The following is a 22,871-nucleotide window of genomic DNA, read 5'->3' as shown; positions in this document are numbered from 1 at the left end:
GCTCTGGGGGGAAAGGGCTGGATGGAGAGTGTGGGGTTCACAGAGAGTGACGCTCGCGCACACCTTTAACTTGAACCTCTGCGATCCAGAGGCAGAGGCCGGCGGATGTCTGTGAGTTCGAGGCCAGCCAGGGACTCTGTCTCACACTAAGAAGAGAGAGAGAAAAGAAAGAGGAAGGGCCAGGGCAGGAGCTGGGCAGGAGGCAGCAAAGCAGGACAAAGGCGAAGGGGAGCCGGGCGGGGCCGGGTGGGGCCGCACCCGCGGGGAAAGGAGGAGCCGCGCGGGCGAGCGGGCGAGCGAGAAGGGGAAGGAAGCCGAGGTGCCGGGCGGGCACGGGGCGCCGGCAGGAAGCGGGGAGGGGCGGCGGGCGGGGGCTCCGGAAAAACGCCCCGACTTCCTGCCCGCTGGAGCCAGGAAGCCGGAGCCGGGACGCCGGGCCCGGGATCGCCGAGCCCGACCTCGGGCGCCCCGCCGGCCACCTCCCCGTCCCCGCGCGGACACCAGGTACATCGTCCCTGGCCCCGCCCGACCTCCTCCCCCTCGGCCGCCGGGGGAAGCGGGGAGGAGCAGGGAGGGGACCCGGCGCCGAGGGCCTCCGGGAGTGGGGGCGGGGGGCAGGGAGCCTGCAACCTCCCTGCCTCGGACCTCAGCTTTCTCATCTGTCAAAGTTAGCGAAGAGAAAACCCGGCGTGGTGGCGCACGCCTGTCAACCCAGAACTTGGGAAGCCAGAGGCAGGAGGATTGCCGTGAGTTCGAGGCCAGCCTGGGCAACCTAGCATGCGTGACCCTGCCTCAAAAGGAAAATCAACCAAGACTGAGACAGAGACAGACAGACAGACAGAGAGCATTTGTCGAGTGCATTTTGGGTAGAGATGAACTAGGTTGGGATCAGACTGCCCACTGTTCAGCTCAGCTCAGAACCGTAACACCCGTTTATCAGTGGGGAAACTGAGGCTCAGGGAGTCGGACCCCTCATCGTAGGGATCAGGGGTCCTAAGTTAGAGGTGCCTGAAATAAACAGTAGCATCTCTGCGGGCCATTCTGAAGCCGAGAGTTACAGAGCGTTGAAATCGTCTCAGAAAGCTTTTTTTTTCCTCCCCCCCGGGGGGGGGGAGAGAACCAGAAACTTCGCTCTGAACAGATGGGAAGACTGAGGCCTAAAGAGAAGTCGCTGCTTTTGGCAGGTTCGCCTGTCGGGGAGCAAGATGCTCTGGAGCGCATGGGTGGTTTTTGTTTTTGTTTTGTTTTTCCTTTCAAATTGCAGCGGGAGGAGCTGACATGGGTGGCGGACGGAGTCGGGACGCATCCGTTGGCAGTTCAGCGGGTCCCGGTTGGGGAGGGAGACCAGGTGGGAAGGAAGACCCCGCGCGAGGTCGCCTAGGTGGATTACTTAACGAGATTGAGCTAAGCGGGCGCTGGAACCCTCCACCGCTCCGCTCCCGCAAGGGGGCGGGGCCCGGGAGAGTGACAGGAGCAGTCGAGACGCGGAAACGCGGGCCCTCCAACGCGGGCCAGAGCGGCCCGGCCGGGCCAGCGTGGCGCCGCGGAGAGCTAGAGCGGCCGGCAGGAGGAGTGGAGTTGCCGAGGCCGGAGAGTGGCGGGAGGCGGGCTAGAGCAGCCAGAGGGAGGAGTGGAGCCGGGCGCCAAGGCGGCCTCTGGCCCGGCTAGAGCGGCTCTGCGGCGCGGGTGGGGGAACCGTGAGCTCGGGCGCGGAGGCTTCGGATCCAGAGGCTGCAGAGGCTTCTCATCCCATCCGACAGGTGAGGTCCGCAGCCTTGGCTGCCGTCAAACCTGCCCCTGCGCGCCCTCCCTGCCGTCCACACTGCCACAGTCGCCGTAGTGCTGAGCGTCCCCGTAGATCAGCCACGTTCCTTGTCAGATTTAGGGCTCGTGAAGACCCGCCACGTTACACAGGTTATGAGATCTTTCATACTTTCCAGGTTTCAGGAAGCCATTCACGGGAAGCCGGTTTTTAATAAGCATGGGCTTGTCGTGGATCAAGCCGGGGCCCTCCAGAACCCACCACACACCGCTGTGGAGGTCCCATAAACCGTTAGTTTTCTCTTTAGAATCGGCATCTATCTGGGTTCCTGAGGCCCACTGTATCAAATAGAACCCCGGGGTCATGCACATTCCAGGAGCCGCTTCTACGTTTTTCAAGGCTCCTAGAGGTTCTTGGAGACCTGAACAGTCCAATCTAAATGCTTATGGACCCTGGCCCTTACAACCCAAGCGCTCTTGTGTGCTTATTCCTCCAGTAAGACCTCCACTGCGTAAACCTAAACCTGCCTGACTCCCCCACTCCATCTGCAAGAGCCTCAAGTTCAAAGTGCGCCATCTGCCGGACAACGAAGTTGTCAGTTGCCTATAGAGTCTCATTTTGCCAGCTTTACCTATATCCTAATTTTCCCACCCCCCTAGTCTAAGCCCAGACTTCTAGAGCTGCTGGGTCCATTCTGGATGACAGCTGAGGTCACAGCAGCCACATGACTTTCCCAGACAGCATTAGACCTGAAGTGTCTCAGCGCATTAATGCAGATTTTAGCATCCTAAGGGTGATTTGTGTGTGTGTGTGTGTGTGTGTGTGTGTGTGTGTTCACGCGTGCGCATGCGTGTGCATACACACATGTGCCAACTTTGCTGTGTCTGGTACATACTAAGAACACCTCAGATACCAGCTATTCTATGCTATTGAGATGAGGAATATGGAGATCATGCATGTTAATTAACTGTGAGAATCAGGGCCTTGCAGTGAACATTTGTTCAAATTGTGGGCTTTCTTTGGGTTCACTTTTTGGGAGTGAATTAATAAAGGCATTTTAATAAAGACTTAAGCATGAGAAGTAAGGGGCCATTTGAAAGACACTTGTGAGAGCTGGGCGGTGGCACACATCTTTGATCCCAGCGCTGGGGAGGAAGAGCAGGAGGATCTCTGTGAGTTCAAGGCCAAACTAGTATACAAAGCAAGTTCCAGGACAGCCAGGGCTACACAGAGAAACCCTGACTCAGAAAAGGAGGGAGAAAGGAAGGGAGGAAGGAAAGGAAAGGAAAGGAAAAACAGAAACATATAAGATGAATGTGTGTTTAAGAGAAATGGGTTTATTCTTTTTGGTTTGCTCTGTTTGTTGGTTATTCTGTTGGTTTGCTTGGGTAGAACTCAAGGCTTCTTAATGCCAAACAAGCATTTTGTCATTGAGCTACACCCTGAAGCCCTCCTCGGCCCCTTTGGGATCTCTCAGTTGGACATACTTACTGCTAAGTGGTATAAGTGTGAGGGTTCCAAGTCTGTGGCCATGGCTTCTAGCTGGCAACGGTAGTCTTTGAAGCCATCACCGTTTCTCAGGGGACGCTTGTAGCTGGGGAGGTAATGGACTTGATAGAGATGGGCATAGCACTTCACACCTGTAACACCAGAACTTGAGAGGCCAAGACAGGAGGATGGCCTCAAGTTTGAAGCCAGTCTTCAGAGTAAGATCCCTTCTTGAGGAAAGAAAAGGGAAACAAAAAACAACTAAGTTAATATAAGCCTGGAACAACTCTTAAGTGCTACATGAGTTTAGTTTTAGCTCTCATAATAATTACTATCTGCTGTCTTGGTTTGCAAGTTTGTTTATTAAACACTCAACAGATCTTGAAATTACCCAAGCTCTTATGGTGGACAGATATAGTTTCTGAGAAAGAATACAAATGATGCCTGCTTGGGTGAGCCCCCAAGGATAATTGCTGGGCTCTATGAAGCATCACTGCTCAGATATCAAAATCATAGCTACTGCTTATTGAGTGCTAGGGAGGAGCCTCATGGAAGAGGAGAAGGGCGGGTCTCAGGCAGCCAGAGTTATAAATAGCTTTAGGGTGTGGGGACCCGCCCCCCCCCACTGGTCCACCCCACCCCTCTTCCCACAGTTCCTTCCCTCCTGACACTGATCCACACAGCATTAGTCACACCAATTAGGGTGTAGAAGATGCTACTGGAAGGACCTGGGGAGAAGACCAACAGAGATGGGCAGACGAGGGATGGAGACAGATGAGACACCAGCTTGAGGCTGGAGCTGGACAAGGCCAGCTGTGGAAGGACAGCTGTGCGGAGATGGGGGAGGAGACACAGAGTCAGAGGAGGGGCCGGCAGAGATGGGAAGGATGGGCCAGGTCTGGGAGGAGAGGCGAAGACCTCCAGGGGCCACTACCACATCGGATTGAAGAGGACATGCACATGACTGACAGTGGGCTGCCCCCCCCCCCATCATTTTTCTGGAACAATAGCTGGGAACCTTAGGGACCGCTGGGCTTAAAAAGAGCTCCAGGGACCTGACAGAGAAGGACTCAAGTTTTGTTTTCTTGTGTAGAGGGAGTTGGAGGTTGGGGGTTAACCCTTGTCATTTCCTGTCACAGGAAATGGGGCTAGTGGGTTCAGAAGCAACATCCTGGCCCGGCCCGCCACAGAACAGAAGATAGCCCCCCCCTCACACACACACTCTCTTCCTCCACCTTCCCTAAGAATCTTTCCATTAAGTTTGCTTGTCCCATAGTCCTGCCCCCTCAGGGACTAGCCAGCCCCCTGGGTCCCTGGTCCTTGCTTCTTTAGTGACCCAAATTAGTGGCTTTTACTCACAGCCACCCAGCCCACCCCAGACCCATGCTCCGGGCTGTAGCACACACCCCCCCAAGCTCTGCCCTTGCTCTCCCCGCCTCTGTGCCCTGTGAAGGGCTCTTTGTGGCCACACAGAGGCTCCATTGAGTTAAGGCGGCCGAGGGTGGGGGGGAGCTGTTTACTCACCTTCCGCACCTGGGCCAGGAATCTCTGAGTAACTGCCCAGCCCCAGGCACTTCCTCCCGCCCCCTAACCGTTCCTCCTCCTCTCCGCAGCCCTGTGGAGTCCCGGAGATGGGAGAAGTCGCTGGAGGGGCGGTGAGTACCGACAGAGGGGAGAGCTGAGCTAAGGTGAGGGGGCTCTGCTGCTCTGTGAGGTGGGGAGCTCTGTGGATTGAAGTCCAGTCTCCCCTTGCAGGCCCCTGGGCCTCCCCGGCCTGGTGTGATACCCATTAGCATCATTGGCGCTGAGGATGAGGACTTTGAGAACGAGCTGGAGGCGGTGAGCAGGGTAGGGTGGGAAAGTGTCCATCCTTTGATGTGTCCTCTCCCTGCTCATCTGTCCCCTCTGTCTTCTCCCTAGCGCCTTCCTTAACTTCCCACCCCACAGCGAGCGTCACCATCCACCCTCAACTCCCACCCTTCTTAGTCTAGCCCCAGCTTATCACCCCAATGTGACTCCCATCTCTTCTCAACAACACCAGCTCCCATCCTTCCTAGCTGCCTGCCCCTACTGTTGGGGTTGTTGCATAGCCGTAAGCACCCCCCACTTCCCAGGGTCTTCCCTGTGGCACTCAGCTACCTTGTCTCCACCCCGCCCCCCGCCCCCCACCCCCAGAACTCAGAAGATCAAAACAGCCAGTTCCAGAGCCTGGAGCAGGTAAAGCGCCGCCCGGCCCATCTCATGGCCCTCCTGCAGCACGTGGCCTTGCAGTTCGAGCCAGGACCCCTGGTAAGGGTACAGGGTGAGGTGTGGGGGACCGAGGAAGAATGGGGTTGAGCAGACCACTTTCAGAGAGCGGGCCAGATCACTGAAGGTCAGCCAAGAGGCTCCGGGAAACAGCATGAGTTTGAGAAATAGGACCACAGACAAGATGGAGAAAGTAGGTGTGTGATCTTGACAGATTTGCAGATGTCTGCCAGTGAGCCTCAGTCCGCAGTGACCCAGGCTGATTACATACAGTAGGAGTCAGTGGAACCCAACACCCTGGCAGAAGCCACCTCTTGTCCCCTTCCAGGCCCATGGCAGCATCTCCAACCGGTAACCCTGCCACTCACCTAGGGAGCCGGTCAGCCATTCAGAATTTGGTGTCGTTTGTCATCTCAGACTTTATTCCAGATACCCAGGCAAATTCCGTGTGGTTGCTAACCTAGAAACTTCCTGAGCCTGGTGTGACACCTGTGACCCTAGCATGTGGAAGGCTGAGGCAGGAGGATTGCCACACCTTCATAGTCAGCTAAGGCAAGACCTGGCTTCAAATACAAGACACTTCCAGGGCCAGGCAGAAGATACTGAGGGATGCAGATACAGAACCCTGTGGTTCAGAAACACCTATAGAGTAGAAAACCTCAGCTCTGATTCAGCAAGAAGCCACAGCACTGCTGCTGTCCAGGGGGAGGGGGTGTGAGGGGCTATTAGTTGGGGAGCGGGAGGGGTCAGGTCCTTTACTAAGAAGACTCAATAGCACCCAGCAGGCGCCATTGCCAGGGGATGGCCCAGGGCACTGCACTGCATGAAGACACACCTTGGCTCCCCCAGAAAACTAGGAGACTGAAAAGAAACCATGGGTTGGGACAGCCAGGGTCGGAGAAAGAAAGGCATGCTGGGTGTAGCTCATTTGGTAGGATACAGGGCTAGCAGGCCCAAACATAGTGGTCCAGGCCTGTAATCCCAGCTCTCAGCAGAAGAGAGGAGGATCAAGAGCTCAAGGCCAAGCTGGAGAGATGGCTCAGTGGTTAAGAGCACTGGCTGCTCTTCCAGAGGACCTGGGTTCAATTCCCACCACCCACGTGGTAGCGCGCACCTGTCTGTAACTTCAGTTCCGAGGGACCTGACACCCTCACATAAAAAGCAAGAGTTCAAGGTCATCCTCAGCTGCATAGCAAGTCCGAGGCCAGCCTGGGCTATGTGAGACTACATGAATGCAAGGCTGGGGATTGTTGTCCTGACACCAAGGCACATGGACACTATCTGCTGCCTGAGCTTTGGGGTTTCCAGATCCCAGGAGTTTCTGATCCTAGACCTTACATAACTGAAGGGCTGTGCTAACCGCTCTGTCTCCCTGACGTGGGAACTGAAGTAACCCAGACAGCTTCTGGTGTTGAGAGAGTTGTCTTTATACAGCTTCTGGTGTTGAGAGAGTTGTCTTTATACAGCTTCTGCACCCTGCTGTATTTTGGGGGTGGGGGTAGGGTGGGGGTGAGGAGAACAGACATAGATCTGTTGAAACCAATAAATGTAAAAAGTTCTGCCTGCGCCGGAGCGAGTCCTCAGGCACACGTAAGGACATGGCACCTGCCAGGCAGCAGCTATGGGAGCCAGGACAGGCGGAATCCCTCTGCATTTCCAGGGCTGCCCATCCAAGGCTGGCACACTGGCCACCTCAGGAGATGCCTGGTGTGCATGAGTGAGGCCCACGTGTCCACCTGTCTGTTTGTCCATCTCTCACTGTGCACGGCACGTGGTGTGAGCACACAGAGATCAGAACCCATTCTGCATCCCAGGCAGACTGCTCATGGAATTTATAGACAGTCAGAGACCAGCTGCCTGCCTTTGAATCCAGCTTTACCATGTGACATTGAGCAGGCATATTTCTTTATTGTTAACCCAGGCCTTAGCTGTGCTAGGCAAGCAGTCTACCACCGAGCTACATCTAAGCCCTCATTATTTCTGTTTTAATTTTTAATGTATTATGTGGTATATCTGTGTTCATGTGGGTATGTGCATGTGTGTATACACGTGTGTTATGTGGTCAACATTGGGTGTTGGTCTCTCAGTACCTTATTTTCTTTCTCCTTTATAAATTATATTCCTAATTTTGCTTTGTTTGGTTTTTGTTTGTTTGTTTTGTTTTATTTTTTGTTTTTCCAGACAGGGTTTCTCTGTGGCTTTGGAGCCTGTCCTGGAACTCGTTCTGTAGACCAGGCTGGCCTAGAACTCACAGAGATCCCCCTGCCTCTGCCTCCTAAGTGCTGGGGTTAAAGGCGTGCGCCACCAACACCCGGCCTTATTTGTTTTGTTTTTGAGACAGGGTCTTTCTGTTATGTAGCTCTGACTGTTCTGGAACTCACTATGTAGGTCAGGCTGGCCTTGGATTTACTGAGGTCCACCTGCTTCTGACTCCCAAGGCGTGCACCACCACACTCAGCTCTTTTGATTTTGTGTATGGACCTGTGTGGGGGTACATGCATGCTATGGCATATGTGTGGAGGTCAGAGGACAATATCCAGGAGTCACTTCTGTCTTGACCTCCAATGGTCAGACCTGATAGTAGGCACCACTGAGCCACCTCTGGTGGCTGCATTATTTTTGAGACAGGGGCTCATGATCAGGGAGCTCATCTGTCTGGCAAGGCTGCTGAACCACAAGCCCCGGGAACCCACCCCAAGAGTTTCCAGGCACAGTCTGCCAGGTTTGGTTTTGATCTAGGAACTAGAGCTGCAAGCCTGGGTGCTCACGATGCCGGTGATGCCTGTGCTTTTCTCCCCGAACCCTCTCTGTAGCCCCTCCTGTGGTTTGCTCAGGACAGTCTAGTACGGAACCTAGGCTGGCCTTGAACTTGCAGTGGCCCTCCTGCTCCCGTTTTCAGAACGCAGGGATGCACCAGCGGTGCTGGCTTTACCTTGTATTTTAAGATTGTTTTCTCTCTTTCCGTTTGGTAGTGTTGTTTTGGTTTCTTGAGACAGGGACCTTGAACTCCTGGTTTTTCGTGCCTGAACTCTCCAGGCTGGGATTGCAGGCCTGTGCCAACACGCTCAGCTTTGAACTCCCATTTTCCTACCTTTTATTATTATTATTATTATTATTATTATTATTATTATTAAAAGCAGGTAAGTGAGGTCTGTAGCCTAGGCCAGCCTCATACTCACTGTTCAAGGATGACCTCGAACTTCTAATCCTCTTGCTTCTGCTTGGAAAGTGATAGGATTATAATCATGCATCAGTAATAGTGATTGTGTCTGATGGTGCAGCTTCCTGAATGTGTATGCATGGCTCAGAATAGCCACTGGGCACCCCAGGTCCTCAGAACAGCTAGAAGGAAGTCTTCATAGCGGTGACCTTGGAAGGGACACAGGCCTGGGCAGTTGGGGTAGAGGTCAGGGTGCGCTTTGTTGGGGAGGTCATGTTGGGACCCCACAGATACGCAGTGGTCAGGAAACCACTTAGGCTCTCCAAAGAGGGCGTGTGACTGCTGGGACCAGGAAAGAGTTATAGCCTGTGTGTTCCCAGCTCTGCTGCCTGCATGCGGACATGCTGAGCTCACTGGGCCCCAAAGAAGCCAAGAAGGCCTTCCTCGACTTCTACCACAGCTTCCTGGAGAAGACCGCGGTGAGACATACCTTCCCGCCGCCCCGCCCCTTACCCCATTTTAGCTCTGGAGAGTCACCACGTGCCTCCCAATGTCCACCTGTGGAGGCGACTGCCAACCCTGGCCCTCCCCTCCCACCAAGGCCCCTGCCACTCACTCCTGTCTCCTCTAAGCAGGTTCTGCGGGTGCCCATCCCTCCCCACGTAGCTTTTGAACTTGGTAAGGAGAGGAGGGGCCTGGGGATACGGGAGGGTCTCTGGCAGGGATGTGCCTCCCAGGGCATTCATTCTTGGTGGTGGCAGGGAAACATTGGAGCCCATGGGCTGGTGGGGACAGGGATCCAGGATAGGAGCCAGGCCCCCGGAACATGGTCACTAGCCCTTGCATCCATGGCCATAGACCGCACGCGGCCTGACCTCATCTCTGAGGATGTCCAGAGGAGGTTCATTCAAGAAGTGGTACAGAGCCAGCAGGCAGCTGTGAGCCGTCAGCTGGAGGACTTCCGCTCCAAGCGACTCATGGGCATGACGCCCTGGGAGCAGGAGCTGAGCCTGCTGGAGCCCTGGATTGGGAAAGACCGAGGCAGCTATGAGGCCCGGGAGCGGCACGTTGCCGAGCGGCTGCTCTCCCACCTGGAAGAGATGCAGTGAGTGGAGCTGGGAGTCTGGCCGCGCCTACAGTTCCCCTTAAGCCTAACTCTTAGGGGCCCCTTCGGAGCTTCTGGGTCTTGTCTGTGGTCACGTGTTTGTGCCCAGCACTTGTGCCCTCTAGGGTGGACCTTCAAGGCCATCCTAGGCCACTTTCCTTTCTTCTTATCCCCCTGTTTACTAAAGAGGTAGTGGCCCAGACGTGCGCCCCGGCAGACAGGAAAGCCAGGCTTCTTGGCTTTATTGAGATGTCTTTCTTCTCTCTGCAGACACACCATCTCTACAGATGAAGAAAAGAGGTGATGGGCGTGGAGAGTGTGGGGGACGAAAGGCAGATGGTCTGGGATGTGGGATGCTGTGCTCCCTGGGTCACCACCCTCTTCTCTAACCACAGGAAGTGGCTGAGGGGTGGCGGGAGACTGTCTTTGTGTCTGGTGTGCTCCTGTCTGTCTGTCTGTCACTGGGACCCTCACCTCACTGTCTCCTCCCCTCAGTGCCGCTGTGGTCACGGCCATCAGCCTCTATATGCGCCACCTTGGGGTTCGGACCAAGAGTGGGGACAAGAAGTCAGGGAGGAACTTCTTCCGGAAAAAGGTGCTGAGGTCAAGTCTGGCCCTGTCCTCTCTGAGATGCCCCTGGGGGAGGCATTGAGACTGGACACCTGGGGTCCCTTTCTACTTTGTGTCATTTGGAAATGTTAGCCTTCCCTTTCCTCCTCTTCCCACAGGTGATGGGGAATCGGCGGTCAGACGAGCCCCCCAAGACAAAGAAAGGGTTTAGCAGTATCCTAGACCCTGCTCGTTGGAACCGGGGAGAGCCACCTGGTAAGAGGGCTAGCCTCAGCCCTACCTCCCCGGTCAGTCCCAGGCCACCTCCCCCACCCCCACCCCCCCACTCCCCATCCCCCCCATTCCGCACCCCCCACCCCACATCCCTGGCTCACTGTCCTACTCTTTTCTTTCAGCTCCAGATTTCCGACATCTAAAGGTCGAGGTTGATGGTAATAGACTTGTATAGCTAGGGTATCCATCCTGGGTCTCAGGGAGGAGAGTGGGCCCTGATCCCCTGGGTCGGAGGAAGGAGGGCTGGGCCTGGACCCTGGGTCTGAGGAAGAAGATTGTGTATAGGTAGGGAGCTCCTGATCCTTGAGCAGGGAGGGAGGGTCCTCTTGTGAGGAGCAAGAAGGCTAAGAACACAGTGTCTTGGTTCCCCTGGGACAGCACGCAGGGCTAGAAGCCTCTGTTTTCCCATTTTCCCTCTCCCTTGCTGTCTCCCCAGGCGAGAAGCCAGGCTCTACAGACCGGAAGGGAGGCCTGGGTATGCCTTCTCGGGACAGGACCCTTGGGACTCCTGGGCAGGACAACCCAGGGATCTCTCTGCACCCGCTGTCTGTGGACAACCCCGACCACCGGGAACCTGGTGAGCATTTCTGAGTTGGGACAGGAATGCCATCAGCCCCTCAGCCATCACTCAGATGAGATGGAAGCCGTTGTCCCCATTGGGATCTCTCCTTTGTCCTTAGCATTACTTTTTCCAGCTGGTCAGCAGTAGTGATTGCCCCCTGCCTCAGTTTACCCATTCCACAGCTTTCTTCTTGGGTTCCGACCTCTGTGCTAGTGCTGTGTCTCCTCGGCCCTGAACTAGGTTTCTTGTTTTAGGTTTTGTTTTTTGTTTTTTTTAGCACTGGTCATTGAAAGTCTTCCCTTATACCAGCTAGGCAGGCTCCCTGCTAACGAGCCTCACCCCTACCTCACTGGTGGGTCTTAGGCAGGTGCTGTGCCAGTGAGGTGCTGTCCCTCCTAACCCCACAATCAGACTGTCTCTGCCAGTCCCTGGGTTTCATTTTCTAGAACCTGAGAGAGGCTAGTCCAGATGAAGTCATGTCCTCTTGGGTAGGAACGCTCAAAGCCCCGTGAATTTAGTTTCTCCTCCCCAGGGCTGCAGCTCTCTTATCTTACCCGCTTAGATCCCAGAAGCTTGTCCAGCCTGGGTTCAAATCCCTCCTGTGGCTTATTGTGCTGTATTCTGGAAACCACTTCCCTCTGTGGACTGCAGTTTGCTTACCTCTCCGCGGGTCCCCTCCTGCCGCTGGTGGGACTGCATTCTAGTAGGGTGGCTTCCTCAGAGGACACTCTCGTCCTGTGTCAACTCCCCGCTTCTGGCTCTAGCCCTGTTCAGGGTTCATCGATAGCAGACGCTTTCCAACCCGCTTGGCTTCCCCCTCTACCCGCAGGTGTGGATCCCCCCCAGGAGCTGGGGGACACGCTCCCACAGGGCCCTGCAAGCCTGGAGCCCCCGGCACCCCCAGAGAGCATGGAGGACAGCGCCGAGACAGAGAGGTGGCTGCTGTGGCGCTGGGAGGGCTGGGGCGCTTGGGGTCACTGCTGCAGTTGGCGCCTGCTGCCCTCTCCTGCTGGCCCCTCCCCGCTCCGCCTGCTCCGCCTCCCTCCATCCTTGCTTTCTCCTCCCTTTCCTCCCACTCTCCTCCTCCTCCACCTTCTGTCTGGCCGGGTTCCCCCCTCCCCTCCCCCTCTGTTTCTCCCCCTCCCCTCCCCCTCTCCTTCCCTCCCCCTCCTCCTCTGCTCTCTTCTCCCCCTCCCCCTTCCCTCCCTCCCCTCCCCCTCTGCTCTCTTCCCCCCTCTCCTCCCCCTCCCCCTCCCTCCCCTCCCCCTCTGCTCTCTTCTCCCCCCTCCTCCTCCCCTCCCCCTCTGCTCTCTTCTCCCCCTCCCCTCCCCTCCCCCCCACTCAGCCTCTTTTCATTCTCCACCCCGTCCATGTCCGTCCGTCTTCTCAGGAAGCTCTGCCTCCCCCGTGGCCCTGCCCCCGGTGCCCCCTGCCCCCTGGTGCTCCATGCCCTGTCCTGGGGGCCTCGTCCCCCTCCCAGCTGGGGGCAGGCTCTGCCCCTTGCCTGTCCTTGTGCTGCCGCTGTGGGGACCCATTGGCGGGGATGGGGAGCTGGCTTGGGGCACCCTCGGCCCATCTCTTACCCTGTGCCCTCTCTCCCCAGAAGGTGGAAGAGGTGGGTGCCAGGGCCCTGGGTGGGGGGAGGGCCAGCCCTCCCCCATCTCTCCCAGCCCCTCCCCCTCCCCATGGCCACCTCCTCCCCTTCACCCCCTGTGAGGGGAGGGGTGGGTAGGTATGTCACCCTCCTGGTTGAGCTAAGTATGGACTCCTTTCTCCTTGTCCCTCTCCCCTGCCCGCTCCTCGGGGGAGGGAGGGGGTCAGTCCTTTTGGCCACAGTGGGCTTCCGTTCCCCTACCATGTTTTGTCCCTTTCCGGGCCACTCCCACCCCAGGTGCCTCCCAAGCCCCCGCTACTTCTGACTCTTCTGTTGCATGTTTCATCCCTGTCCCGGTCTGTCCCTGTCCCTGTCCCTGTCCTGTCCCTGTCCCTGTCCCTGTCCCTACCTGATCTGTCCTGGTCTGTCCCTGTCCTGGTCTGTCCTGTCCTGCCCTGTCCTGGTCTGTCCTGTCCCTGTCCTGGTCTGTCCCTGTCCCTGTCCCTACCTGATCTGTCCTGATCTGTCCTGATCTGTCCTGGTCTGTCCTGTCCTGCCCTGTCCTGGTCTGTCCCGGTCTGTCCCTGTCCCTGTCCTGGTCTGTCCTGATCTGTCCTGTCCTGCCCTGTCCCTGTCCTGGTCTGTCCTGGTCTGTCCTGGTCTGTCCCTGTCCCTGTCCTGGTCTGTCCTGGCCTCTGCCTGACTCTGTCCTTGGCCTTGGGGTCCAGGCTATCAGGGCGTCTGGGGCGCTCAGAGAGCCTGCGGGTGAGTGACCGCCGCCGGCCTTCCCGGGGCAGCCTCGGGGCTAAGGGCCGGGGTGGGGGCCGCTCCCGGAGCGACGTGGACATGGACCCCGGCTCCGCCACGGCCGTGCTTGGCCCTACCCGACGAGCCACGTACGTCTCATCCCCCTCATTAACTGAGGAAGCCTAGAGAGTTGGGAGGCGGTGGGTTGATGCTAGACTCTCTAGGAAATAGACAGCCAATAGCTGAGGGCCGCTACAGACTGCACAGGCCACTGAGGAGTTGGGAGGTGGGGCACCGTGGTCTAGAGATTGATTGGTCTGTCATGGGCCACCCAGAGGCATCTAATGTTGAGGACACAGAGGGGTTGTAACTAAGGAGCAAGAGCTCTCTGGTTGGGGTGCTCCAGGCTGGAGTCTAACAAGGCCTCTCTCCACAGCCCAGAGCCTGGAGATGATGGGGAGCCAGGGCGGTCAGGCCTGGAACTAGAGCCAGAAGAACCTCCAGGCTGGAGGGAACTGGTGCCCCAAGACACCCTGCTCAGCCTGCCCAAAAGCCAAGTGAAGCGGCAAGAGGTCATCAGCGGTGAGTGTTACCCTGAGTCCGGAAGCAGCCCAGGATGCCGTGCTGGCTGAGGGTTAGACAGGAGTGTGAGCCGCAGCTGCCCAGTAGGCCACAGCTGGATGCACAGCTGTGCAGGAGACTCGGTGGTGAAAGCCAAGGCCACTGACAGAGCCAAGCTTCCAGACACAGTGCTGACATCAGGGGCCAGACACTGTCCCCTCTGGCGATGGCCTGGGGAGGGTCAGGAGGCCAAGGGGAAAGACATCCGAAGCTCAAGGCCACAGACCATGAGATGACCTAGTGGGTAAAAGGCATCAGGCCCCACCCACATGCTGGGAAACAGCTACCTCCACAGGCTGTCCTGACCTCCACATGGGTGCCGTGGTATGCACATGTGTGCACACATTCTGTGTGTATTTGTGGGGTTCTTTTTGTTTGTGTTTGTTTTTTGAGATGGTTTCTTTGTGTAGTCCTGGCTGACCTGGAACTTACTGTAGACCAGGCTGGCCTCGAACTTACAGAGATCCATCTGCCTCTGCCTCCTGAGCACTAGGATTAGAGGCGTGGGCCACCACCGCCCACCCAGTCATTTTCAGCTTTTTTGTTTGTTTCTAACTGTATTTGTTTATTTTTATGTGTGTGGGTATTTTGTCTGCAGGTGGGTGCCTGGTACCCTTGGTTCTTCAGGGCTGTAGTTAGAGATGATGGTTGTGAGCTGCCTGTGAGGGCCGGGAATCTAGTCCTCTGCAAGAGGGCCCAGTACTCTTAGCTGTTAGGCCATTGCTCCAGCCCCTCACTGTGTGTGGTTTTGTTAGTTTGTTTTAGTAGAGTCTCATATAGGCCAGGCTGGTTTCCAGTTTCCTATGTAACTCAGGGTGGCCTTGAACCCCTGATTCTCCTGTCTCAACCTCCCAAACGCTGGGATTACAGTTGGGTGCCACCAGGCCTGGCTCTGACTTTTGTTTTGTGAGACAGGTCTTACACTGTAGCCCAGGCTGGCCTGGCACTCAGGACACTTTCCCCTCGCCTCCTGAGTAGCTGGGCCTATAGGACTACACCATTAGACGTGGCTTAGCTGTGGAGCGCGTTGTGTGTCATTGACATTTTTGATAGCTAATAAGTGGAAAGAGCAGCATGTGTCTGGTGACCACCCCGTGAGGTTATATGACTGCTTCTCACAGGCAACTATAGCATTGAGAGCAGCCAGACGGTGATGCACGCCTGCGGTGATGCACGCCTGCGGTGATGCACGCCTGCGGTTCCAGCACTTGAGGGACAGAGGAGAGGGGTAGCGCTCGGCTGCAAAGCCAGTTGAAGACCAGACTAGGTTTCAGGGACACCTCTCCTTTCTCACACACTCATACTCACACACTCTCTCACAGATGCTCTCTCTCACACACCCACTTTCTTTCACACACACTCTCTCACACACACACTCACACTCACAGACACACTCATGCACATTCACACACACTCACACTCACACCCATTCTTTCTCACACACTCACAGACAACACACACTCATGCACATTCACACACACTCACACTCTCACACTCACACGCACTTTCACACACTCACACACAGTCTCACACTCACTCTCACAGACGCTCTCTCACACACACACTCACATTCACAGACACTCACACACTCACACACACTCTCACAGACATGCTCTCTCTCACACACTCACACTCACAGACACACTCGCGCACATTCACACACACTCACACTCACACCCATTCTCTCACACACATTCACACACACTCTCACACTCACACCCATTCTCTCTCACACACTCTCACAGACGCATACTCACACAGACACAGCACATTCACACACACTCTCTCACACTCACACCCATTCTCTTTCTCACACACGCACACTCTCTCACTCTCACAGACATGCTCTCTCTCACACACTGACACTCACAGACACACTCACGCACATTCACACACACTCTCTCACACTCACACCCATTCTTTTTCTCACACACGCACACTCTCACACTCACTCTCACAGACGCTCCCTCTCACACTCACAGACACACTCACACACATTCACACACACTCTCTCACACTCACACCCATTCTCTCTCACACACTCTCACAGACGCATACTCACACACACACAGACCCAGCACATTCACACACACTCTCTCACACTCACACCCATTCTCTTTCTCACACACGCACACTCTCACACTCACTCTCACAGATGCTCCCTCTCTCTCTCTCACACACACTCGCACGCACATACACACTGATTGGTCATCATCACACAGTACATTTAGTCTCAGCAGACGCTGTGTGCCCCTGAAACTCACTGAGACCCCCAGTGGCTGGTTTGTGGCGGAGGAGTGAGGCTCGTCCCCCGGACCTGAAGCTGCCAGCCTGTGCTAGAGGGGTCATTGTGTGATGCCAGACATCTGTGTTCCCAAAGCCAGGAGGCTGAGGTAGAAGGTATTGGAGTTCCAGACCAGCCTGAGCTGTGTGAGACCCTGTCATCAGTAGGTAGAGTGAGTGTGAGTGTGTGTGTGTGTGTGTGTGTGTGTCTGTGTGTGTGTGTGTGTGTGTGTGTGTGTGTGTCTCAGTCCTCAGTGGCTCCGGAAGGCAGGAATGACTGACTCCACCTCTGGAGGTTGCTCTGACCTCACCCACTTCTCGGGGTCCTTCCCTGACCTCTGCGTTCTCCTAGCCTGCCTTCGAACCTTCCTCTAGAGCTTGCCTCCTCCCTAGTGATGCTTCCTGTTTTGGGCCTACAGAGCTGCTGGTGACGGAGGCAGCTCACGTACGCATGCTACGGGTACTCCACGACCTCTTCTACCAGCCCATGGCGGATGGGGGCTTCTTCCCTCTGGAAGAACTGCAGAACATCTTCCCCAGCTTGGACGAGCTCATCGAGGTGCACTGTGAGTGACAGCCACAGCCCCTCCTGTCCTTACGCTGCCATCAGCTCCTCCTTCCGGGCCTCAGACAGTCCTGGCCTACGCCCACAGATCACACGTGCGCACGCGCACGCACGCACACCCCGCCCAGAGGTACACACACACACTGAACAAGCACGTGACATGGGTATGCCAGCTCACCAGCCCCAAGGATCAGACTCCCAGCTGCCTCCTGAGGCAGCAGCAACTCCAGCCTGGCATTTCAGTCTCGTAGGCTTCGACACAGCACCTCCTGTGTCCCCTACAGCCCTGTTCCTCGATCGCTTGATGAAGCGGAGACAAGAGAGCGGCTACCTCATTGAGGAGATCGGCGATGTGTTACTGGCCCGGGTGAGGGTGCCCTGCGGAGCCCTCGACATCTTCTCCCCGTGTCCCCGAGAGATCTGGGCCCCAGGTCTATCCCACTTGAGGCTTCCATCTCTGTGCAGGGCTGGTTTTGACAGCCCCTCCTGAGACCTTCCCTTGCCTGAATCTCCCTGCAGTTCGATGGTGCTGAGGGCTCGTGGTTCCAGAAGATCTCCTCCCGCTTCTGCAGCCGCCAGTCATTTGCCTTAGAGCAGCTCAAAGTCAAGCAGCGCAAGGAGCCTCGCTTCTGTGCCTTCGTGCAGGTGGGGTGGGGCACGAGCCCCTGGCATTGATGAAGATACATCAGACAAGCGTCCGTATGAGGGAGGAGGGCTAGAGCTAAACGCTGGAGTCTTAGGAGAGAGGCTGTGGGCATGGCCCTGGGCTACCCTGTACTGTACCGTTCGCTCCCCAGGAAGCCGAGAGCCGCCCACGGTGCAGGCGCCTGCAGTTAAAGGATATGATCCCCACGGAGATGCAGCGGCTCACCAAGTACCCGCTCCTGCTGCAGAGCATTGGGCAGAACACAGGTACCCACTCATCCCCCAGGCCTTCCTCTGACAACCTCCACTCGAATCAGCCAGGGCTTACATCTGACCTTGCCTGCAGAAGAGTCTGCGGAACGAGAGAAGGTGGAGCTGGCCGCCGAGTGCTGCCGAGAGATTCTGCACCATGTCAACCAGGCTGTTCGCGACATGGAGGATCTGCTGGTGAGCCCGGGCGTGGCTCCACCTGGGCCCGGGCGTGGTGGAGGCCATACTTTCTTTTCACCTCGCTCAGAGGTCGGACATAGCTTTTGCCCCCTCACGGTCAATGTCCGGAGGTCACTTGGCCTTTAGTGTCTTCCTCTCGGGATTCCTGGGGGTCAGATCTGGACCTCGGCTTGTCCCTCAGAAGCTGGCCTTGCTTCTCTGCTTACTCGCCCACCTTGGCGTCACTGAGGGGCAGCCCTGTGCCTTGTTTAGCCCCCTGTAACCCTTCCCCTCTCTGCCCTAGCGGCTCAAGGATTACCAGCGGCGCCTGGACTTGACTCACCTGCGGCAGAGCAGCGACCCTATGCTGAGCGAGTTCAAGGTGAAGCAGTCACCTTTGCCCCCTCAGCTCACTGGCCCTGCTGCCCAGGGGGTTCTGATAAGTGTCGCACAGCTGAGATCGCACCCAGGGCACCTCTGTCTCCTCCCCAGTTGCGTGTCCATGGTGACCCGGCTTCACCCCTGGTCCTTGGCTGTCCTGCTTGCTGCCTCCTTCCCTTCTGTGTCCCTTCCTGCCACTTAGCTGCCCTTGGCCCCTTCCCACCTCAGAACCTAGACATCACTAAGAAGAAGTTGGTCCATGAAGGTCCACTGACATGGCGGGTAACGAAAGACAAGGCTATAGGTGAGTGCTCCCTGTAGCCAGGGGAGGTGGGGGGCGGTCAGAGGTCATGGAGGTCAGGTGTGATCTTGCTGCCTCACCCAAAGAGGTCCACGTGCTATTGCTGGACGACCTGTTACTGCTGCTGCAGCGCCAGGACGAGAAGCTGCTGCTCAAGTCACACAGCCGGACGCTCACACCCACGCCCGATGGCAAGACCATGCTGCGGCCTGTGCTCCGGCTCACCTCTGCCATGACCCGAGAGGTGGCCACTGGTGAGCTGGGGCTGGTCATCTGAGCAGAGCTGCCCCATGAAGTAGAGAGTGGACCTCTCTAAGAGCCATAGAGCCCACTCTGAGACAAGACTGAGAAGGGTCTAAGTGAGGCAGAAATGGGCGGGGCCATGTAAGGGTGGCTCTCACACACACACACACAGCACACACACACACACACACAGCACACAGACATACACAGACACACACACACACACAGACACGGACACACAGACACACACACACACACACAGACACGGACACACAGACACACACACACACACAGACATACACAGACACACACAGACACAGACACACACACACACACAGACATACACACACACACACACACACACACACACTGTCATCCTCGCACTGGAGAGGCTAAGGCAAGAGGATCCGAGTTTGAGGTCAGCCTGGTTAAAAACAGCCTGGCGGTGGTGGCGCACGCCTTTAACTCCAGCACTTGGGAGGCAGACGCGGGCGGATCTCTGAGTGCAAGGACAGCCAGGGCTACACAGAGAAACCCTGTCCTAAGGAAGGAAGGGCAATAGAGGGAACTGCCTGCATTTACAGAGAAGCATAGTCTGGCCTGGTGGAGACTTTTCACAGTACTGGCTCCTGTTTAGGAGTTGTAGGTATTTAGGACATAAGGCAGAACCTCGGGGCAGAGAGTTCGGCAAGCATTGCTGAGAAGCTGTACTAGGACCACTGATGGCAGGGAGGCTCTGTGACCGTGTCCTCTGTGACCGTGTCCTCTGGGGTCACAGAGCCGGGGTCACAGGTCAAGGCAGCCTAGGCACTGGGGCCTGGTGTGATGAGGGCGGTGGAGGAAGACCTTGGTATTAGCAAGGCAGTGAGTGTGTATAAGTAAAGTAGTAGACAGTACCCCACGACGGAGGGGCACAGACTGGCAACCTCGGCTCCAGGCCCCATCTCTCCCCTCCCTATGCAGATCACAAAGCTTTCTATGTCATTTTTACCTGGGACCAGGAGGCCCAGATATATGAGCTGGTGGCACAGACATCGTCAGAGCGCAAGAAGTGAGTCCCCAGGGATGGTGTGAAGCTGTGTGTTCTGCTCTCAAGCACGCACGCATGCATGGGCCTTAAGTATGCTGAATGCCTGTGGTATTGGCCTGTCTCCCCAGCTGGTGTGTCCTCATCACTGAGACTGCCGGATCCCTGAAGGTCCCTGCCCCTGCCTCCCGCCCCAAGCCCCGGCCCAGCCCAAGCAGGTAAGGGGCCAAGGAGAGAGCTGCGAGCCAGGGGATGGAGACCGTGTCCCTGTGCATCCACAGAGCCCCAGCCCTGTCTCTGTACACACGCGTGTGTACACACATCTATGTGTGTGGGTGGGTGCGTGCGTGCGTGCGTGTACACTGACTCCGTCCCTGCCCACCTCCTGTCTCTAGGCCTCTGTCTCCTATTGTTCAGGCCTCCTCCAGTTATTTGTCCCCTGGCCCTGCTGCTCCCTTGGGAGCGGGATGTGGGGGTCAGTCACCCCTCACTTCCCTCCCTAGCACCCGAGAACCCCTGCTCAGCAGCTCTGAAAATGGCACTGGAGCCCGAGAGATGCCTCCAGCTGACGGTAAGTCCCAAGGTCACTGGCTTGGGGAGTGGGGGGTCACGGGAAACCAGGCAGGATCTGAGCCTTCCTCTTTGTCTGCCTACCCAGCCCGGACAGAGCGTATCCTCAGCGACCTCCTGCCCTTCTGCAGACCAGGCCCAGAGGGCCAACTTGCTGCCATAGCCCTTCAGAAAGGTAGGTCAGCTCTGCACCCGCTAGGTCCAGGAGCTAGGCAAACGGTGCCTCTGTCTGAACTAGAGAAAGGCTCTGTCTTTCAGATTCTCTGTCCACAAATCAGAAACTCTGCCCTGCCCGCACCATCGTGGGTGGCCCATGTCACTTTGTTCTTAAACCACCCTCCCTCCCTCGGCTCCCAGCTGGCCCCGGTCTTCAGTCTTCCTTACTTCCAGAATCCCAAGCCCCTGTCTCTGTGACCCCGGCTCTGTGACCCTGTCCTCTGTGACCCTGTCCTCTGTGACCCTGTCCTGTGTGACCCTGTCCTGTGTGACCGTGTCCTGTGTGACCGTGTCCTCTGTGACCCTGTCCTCTGTGACCCTGGCTCTGTGACCCTGTCCTGTGTGACCCTGTCCTCTGTGACCCTGTCCTCTGTGACCCTGTCCTCTGTGACCCTGTCCTCTGTGACCCTGGCTCTGTGACCCTGTCCTCCTTGCCTTGGCCAGTGCTGTCCCTGAAACAACTCTTGTTGCCTGCTGAGGAAGACGGTGGACTGGGGCCTCCCCGGGATGGGGACGGGGTGCCTGGTGGTGGTTCCCCAGGCCCAGTGCAGATTCAAGAGATTCAGGAAAACCTGCTCAGCCTAGAGGAGGCTGTCAAGCAGCTGGAGGTACGTCTAGGGACGGGGACCTTGGGGCAGGCTGCAGAAGGAGAGCCACCTCCCTCATCTCTGATCCCCTCCAGGAGTTAGAGGAAGAATTTTGCCGACTGAGACCTCTCCTGTCTCAGCTTGGGGAAGCCCTGTCACCCGGTGTGGCTGCACCTGCGCGCTCTGTGCAGACTGGTAAGTCAGGGCTGGGGCCAGGGTGCTGTCTGAGAGGGAGCGGCAGGGCGGGGGTGTGTGTGTGCGGGGCGGGGGTGTGTGTGCGGGGCGGGGGTGTGTGTGCGGGGCGGGGGGGGGGGTGTGCGGGGCGGGGGTGTGTGTGCGGGGTGGGGGTGTGTGTGCGTATGTGTGTGAGTGCGCGCGCACATGTGTGTGAGTGTGTGTGCGGGGTGTGTGAGTGTGTGCATGAGTGTGTGCATGCGCGCGTGTGTGAGTGCACGCATGTGTGCCCGTGCACTGTGTGTGTGTGAGTGTGACGGCCAGGGTGCTGTCTGAGTGAGCGGCAGGGCGGGTGTATGCGCGTGGATGTGTGTGTGAGTGTGTGCACGCGTGTGTGAGTGTGCGTGCGTGTGTGTGAGTGCGTGTGCATGTGTGTGAGTGTGATGGCCAGGGTGTGTCTGAGAGGGAGCGGCAGGGTGTGTGTGTGTGTGGGGGGGTGATACCCTGTCCCCTGTCCCCTGTCTGCCTCAGCCCTGTCCCTCCCTCCCTTTTCGCCCTCTACCCCCTTCTTCCGTCTCTCCTCGTCTCTGTCTTGTAACCCTCAGGCCTTTCATGAAGGGAAGGATGGGGAGAGGATGTGATGGTCCCACCCCACGGCTGCCACAGCGTCTCACCCCAGAGGCCTTGAGGAGAGGGAGACCGGCCACATCGAGGGGGCCTGCCAGCGTCCCCGCCTCCCACACTGGCCTCGCCTTTGTCCCTCCTGCCTTCGCTTGGGGACTCGGCCCCCCAGAGTGCCACCACACCCCCTCTCAGGCCGGCTCAGTATTGCCTCTGAGGGGGCCACCCCCCCCACCCCAAGTGCCTTTGCTCTGTTTTTATACCCTGAATGGAGGTTTATTTTTAATATATGTTATCTAAGGAGAGGTCTGCGTGTGTGAGGGCCATGGGGCCCATGTCTGGCTCTGACCCGCGTCACCTCCATGACTCTTGGCTCCTTCCAGGCTGTTCGCTCGTCTAACACTTTTATTTAGTGGGTGGGGGGTGGGGCACATGTGTGCCATGTGAGGACAACCCGTGGGAGCCGGCTCTCCGCCCTCCGCCCGGGTCCTGGCGAGCGGACTCAGGTTGATGACGGCTCCTGCGCCTTTACTGCCATGTTGTCCCATTCACATGTAACAGTGACTGCATACACACACATGGCATATATGAGGTGTGCCCCCCCATCTGGAGCCCCTTGGTCACCCAAAATACCAGGTAGCCCACATCTCACACTCTGGTTCTTTTATTTTTGTAGTAAACTCTGGAAGTGGCTGTGGGA

General features: G+C 57.0%; 1 protein-coding gene across 9 annotated transcripts; it reads left to right on the top strand.

Moving 5' to 3' along the window:
- The first annotated feature begins 356 nt into the window (after positions 1–356).
- Positions 357–22,476, top strand: Arhgef1 (Rho guanine nucleotide exchange factor 1). Of its 9 annotated transcripts, none has more exons than XM_051207726.1 (31): positions 357–504; positions 4,864–4,905; positions 5,006–5,089; positions 5,426–5,539; positions 9,038–9,136; positions 9,293–9,335; positions 9,516–9,762; positions 10,033–10,062; positions 10,258–10,357; positions 10,491–10,587; positions 10,728–10,763; positions 11,042–11,182; positions 11,997–12,102; positions 12,771–12,782; positions 13,490–13,657; positions 13,945–14,090; positions 16,832–16,978; positions 17,262–17,344; positions 17,497–17,622; positions 17,775–17,889; positions 17,969–18,069; positions 18,356–18,433; positions 18,661–18,736; positions 18,820–18,987; positions 19,940–20,027; positions 20,135–20,221; positions 20,507–20,574; positions 20,662–20,748; positions 21,234–21,397; positions 21,472–21,571; positions 22,156–22,476. In XM_051207726.1, the coding sequence occupies exons 2-31, from the start codon at positions 4,882–4,884 to the stop codon at positions 22,164–22,166; spliced, it is 2,946 nt and encodes a 981-aa protein (XP_051063683.1). In that variant the 5' UTR covers positions 357–504; positions 4,864–4,881; the 3' UTR covers positions 22,167–22,476. The 9 variants fall into 9 exon arrangements, with proteins under 9 accessions (XP_051063683.1, XP_051063679.1, XP_051063681.1 ...); XM_051207722.1 differs by having other exon boundaries at positions 5,006–5,098; XM_051207724.1 differs by lacking the exon at positions 357–504 and adding an exon at positions 1,440–1,760.
- Positions 22,477–22,871: the final 395 nt, after the last annotated feature.

Source organism: Phodopus roborovskii, unplaced genomic scaffold (genome assembly GCF_943737965.1).
Source record: "Phodopus roborovskii unplaced genomic scaffold, PHOROB, whole genome shotgun sequence".
Taxonomy (NCBI): Eukaryota; Metazoa; Chordata; class Mammalia; order Rodentia; family Cricetidae; genus Phodopus; species Phodopus roborovskii.
This window is presented reverse-complemented; position numbering and strand designations above follow the sequence as displayed.